General features: G+C 46.9%; 1 protein-coding gene across 1 annotated transcript; it reads left to right on the top strand.

Annotated features, from left to right (window-relative positions):
- Nucleotides 1-4,712: 4,712 nt before the first annotated feature.
- On the top strand, nucleotides 4,713-10,240 carry LOC130870934 (phospholipase A2-like). The gene is made up of 4 exons (XM_057763906.1): nucleotides 4,713-4,773; nucleotides 7,597-7,756; nucleotides 8,710-8,837; nucleotides 10,044-10,240. Exons 1-4 carry the CDS (start codon nucleotides 4,740-4,742, stop codon nucleotides 10,148-10,150), a joined length of 429 nt encoding a protein of 142 aa, XP_057619889.1. The 5' UTR covers nucleotides 4,713-4,739; the 3' UTR covers nucleotides 10,151-10,240.
- Nucleotides 10,241-10,656: the final 416 nt, after the last annotated feature.

Here is a 10,656-nt window from a genome sequence, read left to right as displayed (position 1 = left end):
CCCTAGCCTTTGAATCGCAAGTTTTTTTTTTTTTTTTTTTTTTTTTTTCGAGACAGGGTTTCTCTGTGAATCTCAAGTTTTTTTTTTTTTAAATCTTTTTTTTTTTTTTAAATTTTTATGGCTTATTTAACTTTATTTTATGTGCATTGGTGTGAAGGTGTCAGATCCCCTGGAACTGGATTTTCAGACAGTTGTGAGCTGCCATGTGGGTGCTGGGAATTGAACCCGGGTCCTTGAGAAGAGCAGTCAGTGCTCTTAACCGCTGAGCCATCTCTCCAGCCCCTGAATCTCAAGTTTTATTAGAACAGTAGAGATTTAGTTAGAACTACTTTTAGCGGTAGCAACAGAGCCACCGTCTGGGGAAACAGAATTCCCCCCAGGCTACGGCTTTAGCGGCTAGTAGCTTAAAGTGCAGCCTCTGAAACAAAGCTTCTGCGCATCCAAGGAAAAGCTGGGCATGGGACAGAAACAAACAGATCCCCGAAGATTTCCAGCCAGCCTGTCTAGCTGAACTGATGAGCTCATGGCCCCAAACAATAAGGTACACGACAGGAAGAAACTCTGGTATCCACATACGGGAACATACCCGTGCATGCACACGCATACACTTGCAATAATCACACACACATGTGCACATGCCAGACACAAAGCACACACAGGCAGATGTGGTAGTACATGCCTGCAATCCCAGCAAACTGGAGGTGTACAGAGGATTGGGACTTTGAAGCCAGCCCGGACTACACAGTGACCCTGTCTCAAAAAAAAAAAAAAAAATCAAAAATAGAGTCTGGAAAAGTAGCTCATTCAAGTGTTTGACCAGCATGCACAAAGTCCTGAGTTCCATCCCTAGCACCCCATAAACTGGACATGGCGTCTCATGCCTACAATCTCAGCATCTCAGAGGTGGAGGCAGGAGGTCAAGAGTCCAAGGTTAGCTGGGCATGGTAGCGCATGCTTTTAATCCCAGCACTTGGGAGGCAGAGGCAGGTGAATCTCTGTGAGTTTCAGACCAGCCTGATCTACACAGTGAGTTCCAGGCGGCCAGAACTACATTGTGAGACCCTGTCTCCAAATACATAAATAAATAAATTTAAAAAAGAGTTCAAGGCTGTCCTTGGCTAAGTTCTGAGTTTGAGGCCTTAGGATACTGCTTGAATCCCTTTCTAGGGAGGGAGAGACTAGAGAAATGACTCAGTGTCATCTTTTACTGTGACCGCTTTTACAGAGGATCAGGTTCAATTCCCAGCACTCACACGGCTGCTCACAGCTGTCAGTAACTCCAGTTTCAGGGCATCAATGCCCTCTTAAGGGCTCTCTGGGCACACACACCGTGCACAGGCATACACGCAGACAAAACACTCACATGCAAAAAAACGATAATAAAATAAATTTTAAAAAGGAAACATCAATGAACCTGCATGTCAGCTTGTTAACATATTAATGTTTCACTAGTTGTAGAATGTGCGCCATACTAATGTAAGATGTCGATAACAAGAGAAACTGTCAGGCGAGGGAGGTATGTAGAAATCTCTGCTCAATAGGAATAATCAAATGAGGTGACAAATAAATACAAAACAAGTCTGGGGCTGGAGAGGGTTCAGCGGTCGAGAGCACTCGCTGCTCCTGCAGAGGATCTGGGTTTGGCTCCCGGCAGACATCTGTAACTCCAGTTCCAGGGGCTCAACAGCTGAAATATTTTTGGTCTGAAAAGTTTGGGACAAGGGACGCTGGAACGTGTAACAAGTGACATCATTGGGGAATTCTGTCCTTCAGGCATGACAGAGCCATCACCACTGTGGATGTAGAACAGTCGCGGTGACCTATACTCACCAGAACTCCCTAAGGTCAGGCCTAGGTGGTGGGAAGAGGGTCACTAGACCTCAGCAGCCATTCCAGCCTTTCATTCCTCCATCTGGCCCCCAGATGCATGTAAACCTGTCGGCTGTGTGTGGCCTTTGGAGGTCCCAGGAGGGGAAAGGGACTCCATCTATGAAACTTTTGGAGATGACCATCAGTGCTGAGGTGGCAGTTTTTGGTGATTCAGTTGTTTTGGAGGTCACCCAAGTTCCTGTACGTGAGCTCTATGAGCTCATTGGTGCACCGAGTTAATCTCAGGTGGACTCGTTCCTATAGTCTGCTGTTAGTACATTATATAAAGTAAACATATTTGCTCATATCTCCCCAAGAAAATTGTTCAATATTTATAATCGATTAACTGTGCTTTCCTCACCCACAAGACCCACAAGACCAGATTTTTTTTATGTTCAGGTTTACGTGTGTGTGTGTGTGTGTATGGGGGGGGGGAGGGAGAGAGGGAGAGAGAGAGAGGGAGAGAGAGAATGTGTTTTAGGTATGGAACCCAAATCTAAAAATAAAATTCATGGCTGAGCAGTGGTGGCGCACACCTTTAATCCCAACACTTGGGAGACAAAGGCAGGTGGATCTCTGTGAGTTCAAGGCTAGCCTGGTCTACAAAATGAGTTTCAGAACAGACAGAAAGGACTACACGGAGGAACCCTGTCTCAATAAGCCAAAAAAAAAAATAATTCATGTATGTTCTAAAAATACTCATACACGTAACCTGGGAGTAATAAGTAATTTGATACTATACTTTCTGTGCACCTGAGTTTTGACAGCAACCTGGACGTGGAGTGGAATTTCCTAACTGTGGCACGAGATTGGTTGGAGTTCAAAATTTTGTATTTTGTATTTTGTTTCTGTTTTGTTTTCGAGACAGGGTTTCTCTGTGTAGCGCTGGCTGTCCTGGAACTGGTTCTGCAGTCTAGGCTGGCTTGGAACTCAGAGATCCACCTGAGTTCTGCCTCCCAAGTGCTGGGTTTAAGGGTGTGCACCACTACTCTCTGCTCTGGGTTTTGGATGTTTAATTTTTAAAAATTTATTTATATCTGTGCTTTGTGTGTATGTATGTCTATGCACCATGTGCATACCTGGTTCCCTTGGAGTCCAGAAAAGAACACTGGATTCCCTGAAACTGGAATTACAGACAGTTGTGAGCTGCTGTGTGGGTGCTGGGAACTGAACCTGGGTCCTCTGGAAGAGCAGTCAGTGCTTTAAACCCCTGAGCCATGGCTCCAGGTTGTGGATTTAATAATAATATTCAACATGTGTGTGAAAGATGCTGAAGAGAGAAGCCTATGGGAATTGGTAGTTGTCAGGGTTTGGGAAAGAGCAGATTCTTCTTGGGATGATAAAGTGTTCTGGAACTATTTAGAGGTGATGGTTGCACAACACAGTGAAAGCACTAGACACCACTTCCACAGTGACGGCAGTTAATGTAAACTGTGACCAAAATCATGTTACATATCAGGACTGGTCAGAAGGTTCAGGGGTTAAACATACTCTGGGCCAAGCTTGACTCCCTCAGTTTCAACCCTGGACCCCACATGGTGGAAGCAGATAAGAGACAATCCTTCAAGCTGCCCTCAGACCTCTATCTGTGCATGTGAACACACACACGTAATAAACAAACAGACGCACACTTTTAAAATGAAATGCCACATACACACTTGATACAGCTCTACCAAAGTCTTTGCTATTCTGTAACTCACACTTAAGGTTTTAGAACTCCACATCCCCCAAAATTTCTCACAAACCTGCTTTGGGGAGTGAGAAAGGAGTAATGTTTACTTAGTGGAAAAAATTAAGATGTACAAATTTAGGTATGCCTTGGAATTTGGCAGATCAAAACGTGAGCCAACCTTGCTCTGCCACTTACTGTCTGTGTGACCTTAGACAGGTTACTTCGGTTCTCTGAACCTGTTTCCTCGTTCGTAAAGTGCATGACAGAGCCATGCAATGACATATTCACCCCCTCTTCAAGCATTACAAGACACGAAGACAGCAATCATCTCCGCCCTGTCCCCCTTCTCTTGGGTGTCCAACAGGATAGATGCCCCAGTCCCTTGTAGCTAGACCGAGGACCAGGGGGTGGAGGTGAGGAGCAAGATTCTCAGTCAGGGCTGGGGATGTGGCTCAGTAGATAGAGGGTTTGTCTAGCATACATGAAGCCCTGGGTTCAGTCCTCAGCACCATGTAAACCGGGCACAGCGGGGGTGTTGGGGGCAAGGTCTGTGACTCGCCTACTACCCCAGAATTTGGAGATAAAGTCAGGAGCGTCAGAAGTTCAAGGCTGGGCTTCGGGTTAAGAGTGTGCTGCTCTTGAACACCAAGTTCCGTTTCCAGCACCTCTGTTGGTTGCTCACAACAACCTGTAACTCCAGCTCCCTGGAATCTGACGCCCTTCTCTGGCTTTGTGGCGTCTGTACTCACACATGCACTGACACACGAACATGCACATAATTACAAATTAAATAAATCTTTTTTCAAAAGAAATTCAAAGTCATTCTCAACTAGAAAGCAAGTTTGAGGCCAGCCTGGGCTAGAAGCGCTGTCTATAAATTAAAATAAAAGAAAAAGGAGTTCAAAGTTTCCCTCAGATACCTAGTGAATTCCAGGACAGACTGAGACTTGGCAAAAAGGAAAGAAAATAAAAATTCCAAGGTCTAAAGACTCCAGAACCCATCCCCTTGGTGAGGAAATGCCAGCCACAAATCCATGACATTGTTTTCAGTGATTTCTTACAGGCAAATCCCTCTGGTTGTCCCAGATAGACTCAAGGCCAGCCCAGAGTGGCCAAGAGCAAAGCAAACAACCTTATCGTGGAAGTGTGGGGCCCCGGCTATAAAAGAGAAGTCACTTGCGTCCTCTCTTCACTCAAGATGAAACTCCTTCTGCTGGTCACTCTGTTCGCAGGTAGGACCCCTGTCCCCTCTGAGCGCCCCTTCGTCTGCCTTTCCTTCAGGGCACAGCTCCTCCACTGGCCACTCCTGAAGCTCTGGTTTGGGGTTCCCTTTGGGGTCTAATAGCCTGTGGATTGGGGCTCCCTCCTCACCCCCATGTCGACCACAGCTGGCACCTTTAGCCTCTAGGTCTGAACTCAGATGACTCCTCAGAAAAGTCCACTCCATCCTCTCACCCAAGCAGAGAAAGATCCTTCTGCCTCTGCCATATCACCACGCCACCCATTTCCCAGTCACTAAGGTGCCCTGGAAGTTTGATTTTTCTTAACCGTTTGAAAACTATCGACTTTTGCTTTATGTGTGTGAGTGTTTTGCCTGCATGTGTGTCTGTGAACTGTGTGTGAGCAGTGTCTACGGAGGCCAGAAGAAGGGTCTGGTCCTCCAGAACTGAGATCATAGACAGTTGTGAGCTGTGATGTGGGTACTGTAACTGAGCCAGGGTCCCGCAAAGTGGTCCTGACTGCAGAGTTCGGTCATCATCATCACATCATCATCATTGTTATTGTTGATATAATTTTATAATGTGGCTGAGAATGTCCTCCAATTCAACATTATAGCCAGATTTTCCTCAATATCCCAAGTGTTAGGTAGGATTACATATAGAGTCTCTCTGTGTAGCCCTGGCTGTCCTGGAACTCACTCTGTAGAACAGGCTAGCCTCAAACTCAGTGATCCACCTGCCTCTGCCTCTGAGTGCTAAGATTAAAGGCGTGCACCACCACTGCCTGGTGTGTCTGCAATCTTCTTCCTCCTCCTCCTCCTCCTCCTCCTCCTCCTCCTCCTCCTCCTCTTCTTCTTCTTCTTCTTCATTTATTTATTATGTATACAATATTCTGACTGTGTGTATGTCTGTAGGTCAGAAGAGGGCACCAGACCCCATTACAGATGGTTGTGAACCACCATGTGGTTGCTGGGGATTGAACTCAGGACCTCTGGAAGAGCAGGCAGTTCTCTTAACTGCTGAGCCATCTCTCTAGCACCCTTCTTCTTCTTCTTTTTTTAAAAGATTTATTTATTTATGTATTTTATGTAAATGAGTGCTCCATCTTCATGCCCACCAGAAGAAGGAATCTGATCCCATTACAGATGGTTGTGAGCCACCATGTGGTTGCTGGGAATTGAACTCAGTACCTCAGGAAGAGCAGCAGTCAAATGCTCTTAACTGCTGAGCCATCTCTCCAACCCCCCAGGAAGGCCTTCTTTAATGGGAAAGCATCAGAACCAAACTCTCTCTAGCCTTTCCAAAAGTGAGATGACTCTTTATGCGTGGTAGTTGGTGCATGCCCATAATTCCAGCATTTAGGAGGCTGAGGTAGGAGGATTGAGAATTCAAGACCAGCCTGAACTAAATAAGGAGATCCTTAAAAAAAAAGCAAAAGGTTAAGTAAATAACAAAAATTCTGTCCGAGAACTTGTAGAGAGTGTCTCAGAAGAGGTAAGTGTGGTGGCACTTCTGGATACTTATCCGTCTGTGACCTGGGCAAGGAAGTGGGGGGGGGGGGGAAGGAAGACGTGAAGTGGAATCCCGGACTTACGGAAGGGAGAAGCTGCAGGCTGAGGTGCGCGACCGACTCTGGGGCGGAGGGCAATCTGCAGCATTCCACGCATTTATGAACCCAGTCGTCCTGAAAGGGCACGGGGAGACAAACAGAATTGACCCACACTGACCCAGCTGCAACACGGACCTCCTTGTTGATCAACTTCTTAGGATTTCCTGAGTGTGGGAGGCATGGGCCCACACTGTCTTTTCATTCCTGCCTCTGGCTTCTTTTCTTCCTGTCCCTCCATTTCTTCCTGTGAGGCAGAGTGACACATGGCATCAGATGCGCCATTCCATCATCCTTGACTGTCTGGTCCTCCAGCGGCTCTGGAGAGGGATACGTGGTGCTGGGGATGGAGTCAGAGCTTCCTGCATGCTTAGCAAGCACAATGCAAACTGAACGGAATCCCCATTCCTTGTCTTGTTCGATTGTAACGTGGTCTTATATTGCCCAGTAAAGCCTTGAACAACTTCTGATCCTCTGGCCTCTGCCTCCAGATTGCTGGGATTACACAGTGTGTGCTCCACTGTACCTGGCTTCTCCTTCATTTTAATGGGGACCAAGTATCCCACTGCAGACTGAATCCCATCTCATTTCCTGTTCCTCAGCTGAAGAATAGCTTGTTATGCCGTGTGCTGACCTTACACATAGTGATCTGACCATTAGCCTTGTGTGTGAGCTGTGCGTGGTCGTACAACAGATTCCTTCTGAGTCTCCGGTGTGAAACAATAGCAGGTGCTGGCTGCTTCTCTGGCTCAAGGTCTCAGCTACAACTGTGATGAATCCCACTGCTGGCTGAGGCCGGGGTTTCACCTGAGCTTGAGTGGGGGTGGGGCAGCTCTCAAACTCAAGAGATGGGTGGATTGCTGGATACTGAGCTAAGAGGTCAGTTTCTTCCTGTCTCAAAAAGGTGGACACCTTTCTGCTTAGGCCTGGTGACTTGAGTTTGGTCTCCAAAACCTACGTAGTGAAGGGAGAAAGCCAACTCCCTAAAGCTGTCCTCTGACCTCCTCATGTGTAGGATGACATTTATGAGTGGTCCTAAGTGTGCTTTTGAACATGTGTACAGGCAAGTACATACACATGCACACCACACACACACACACACACACACCTCTGTTCATGGCTCTCCCATTGCAGCAGCTGGGAGGAGTCAAGGAGGAAGCTGGCAGGCAGGCATCAGATCCTGGTAAAGCCAAGTGTGATTGATTGGAATGGTCTGTGAATTCTTGCAGCAGGCGCTACTGCACACAGCATCAGCCGTCGGGCTCTGTGGCAGTTCCGCAATGTGATCAAGTGCACCATCCCCGGGAGCAATCCCTTGTTGGAATACAACAACTATGGCTGCTTCTGTGGCTTGGGTGGCTCAGGCACCCCCGTGGACGAACTGGATAGGTGAGTGAATCGGGTGGGAGTGTCTGTGTCAGCGTGAGGGAAGTGCACAGCAGAGCATCTCATGAGGCGTGACTAGGCATATATATTCACTAAACATCACAGTTTCTTTTTTATCTACTTATTTATTGTTTGTTTGCGTTTCCAGACAGGGTTTCTCTGTGTAGCCCTGGCTGTCCTGAAACTTTCTATAGACCAGGCTGCAAATACGGGGCAATGCTGCCATCTAGTGGCAGCCTAGGGCACGGCCACCATCAGTGTGTCAGCTTCAGACGATGTAATTTCACTATATCTCTGCAGCTTTGGAAAAAAAAAATCCCACACCTTTTTTGAGACAGGGTCTCACTACGTATCCCTGGATGGTTTTGAACTGATCCATCTGCCTCTGCCTCCCACGTACTGGGGTTAAAGGCAGACACCACCACACTTGGAACTTTCGATAAAAAAAAAAGTTTCAAAAAATATTCTTTTTAAAAAAGATTAATTTATTTATTATGTATACAGTGTTCTGTCTGTATGCTTGCTGGCCAGAAGAGGGCACCAGATGTCATTACAGATGGCTGTGAGTCACCATGTGGTTGCTGGGAATTGAACTCAGGACCTCTGGAAGAGCAGCCAGTGCTCTTAATCTCTGAGCCATCTCTCCAGCCTCCCCCCCCCCCATATCCTTATATCTGGGTAGTGATTCTTTACACATTTATTACCTCTCTGTGAGTTCAATGCCAGCTTGGTCTACAGAGAAAGTTCCTGAACCCTGTTTGGAAAAACCAATAAAGAAATAAATACATATATGCTAATAGAGATCACAGATTCTAGGGCCTTAGGACAATTTCTTCTGGAATGTCATGTTTAGCATGCTTAGCAATAGTAGCGTGTGAGAAAGATGAAGCGATATGAAAAAGACCTGGCCTCCGGAGGGCTCGTGCTCCGCCCTCACTGTTCCTTGCACTCCCCAGGTGCTGCCAGACTCACGACAACTGCTACACGCAGGCCAAGAAGTTGAAGGACTGTAAAGTCCTCATTGACAACCCCTACACCAACTCATACTCATTCAAGTGCTCCGGGAACGTGGTCACCTGCAGCGGTAAGTTTACCCTTGGGGCCCTCTGGACTCTGCTTGGCCTTCGATCGATTTGGAAGGGGCATGGAAGTAACAAGGACAGTCACCGTTTAGTGGTCATTGCCTTGATCTCACCGGACCTCACAATAGCCTTATCAGGCAGATACTAAAATATAGATGATGTCACCGATGAGGAAGATGAGGAAGGCTGGATCACATGCCCAAGATCGCGCAGCTTAGAAGTGATGGCATTTGGTTCCAGAACAAAGATGTACATCATTCAGAAGCCTCTTTTAAAAACATTTATAGATTTTATGTATTTCTTGGGGAGGCCATGCCTGTTCTACAACACAGGTGTGGAGGTCTGAGGACAACAAGCAGGAGTCTGTTCTGTTCTTCTGCCATGTGAGTCCTGGAGCTGGAACTTGTGCTCTGACTTGAGCCATCTTGCCTGCTCAAAGCCTCTCCTATTGGCTGCGGTTATACTGATTCCATATTTACTAAATACTTGAAATCTGCATCACTGGACAGAAGCCAAACTCTTGGCTAAACACCGATGCAGGGCAAGCTTTATCACTCCCATTTAGAGGTGAGGTTCAGAGGCCTGGGGACATAGCTTAGTTGCCACAGCGTTTACCTAGCGTGCGCAGAACCCAGGGTTCCACCATTAGAACCTACAAATTGGTAGCAATCCTAGCACCAGGGAGGTGAAGGCAGGAGGATTGTCTTAAATCATGTGATTTTAGAAGTGATAGCTGATATTTGTAGATTTCCTGGTTTTAGGATTAAATATATGTGTTTATTTTTTATGTTTAGGAATGAGTTGGCATCCCCTGTCTTCTTCAGTCATTCTGCTGTGTCTTTAGAGGCTGGGGCTCTCCCTAAACACAACACTCACCTTTAGCTACCCTGACGGACCAACAAGTTTTGGGGATCTGTGCTCCCCACTTCCCACAGAGTTACAGATGCCCCAACCATACCTTGACTTTTACATGGGCTCAGGGCATCCTAACCAATGGCGTTACCAACTGTGCCCTCTGCCCAGACCCACAACAACTAACTTTTTTATTGTGAATTTTAGCAGTTTGGACAACACAGTGTCCTCCTCATGTGTGCGTTGTCTCTCAACCCTGAGTCTGCACAGATAGGACGCCACGGTTTCTTTAGGTTATAAACTGTATGGAGCAGGGTCATGGGCTCCACGCAGCTCCCTTTCTTCTTTCTCTCCAGCCAAAAACAACGCCTGTGAGGCCTTCATCTGCAACTGTGACCGTGAGGCCGCCATCTGCTTCTCCAAGGCTCCCTACAACAAGGAGAACAAAGGAATTAAGTGCTAGATTTCTCACCCCAGTTACTGACTTCACCACCCCTGCCTGCCTGACTGTGTTCACTACACACTCTGCCCTCCAATAAAGCACCTCCTGGAAAAACTCAGCTTTGGTGATTGCATTCTCTGGCTACCAAATATAACTAGATCCTCAGAGAACATCTTTCCATCTAGCCCTGAAAGGTGAAGATTAACGAGAAAGACATTGCCATTAGGGGAGCAACTTGAAGAGTGGGTGATGACCCCGGCCATGCCTTCCATCCAGTACATGATATAGAGAAGTAGAGGCAGATGCAGAGGCAAAGGCAGGCAGATGTCATGAGTTCAAGGCCAACCTGGTCTAAAAAGTGAGTTCCAGGCCAGCCTGGACTGTTACACAAAGAAACCCTCTCTGGAAAAATGAAAAAAAAAAAAAAAAGGAGGAGGAGGTGGAGGAGGAGGAGAAGTCAGCCTGAGGTACACAGGGGAGGAGGGGAAAGAAAGGGAAAGAGAAGGAGAGAGACGAGGCAGGGAAAG

Source organism: Chionomys nivalis, chromosome 3 (assembly GCF_950005125.1).
Source record: "Chionomys nivalis chromosome 3, mChiNiv1.1, whole genome shotgun sequence".
Classification (NCBI taxonomy): Eukaryota; Metazoa; Chordata; class Mammalia; order Rodentia; family Cricetidae; genus Chionomys; species Chionomys nivalis.
This window is presented reverse-complemented; position numbering and strand designations above follow the sequence as displayed.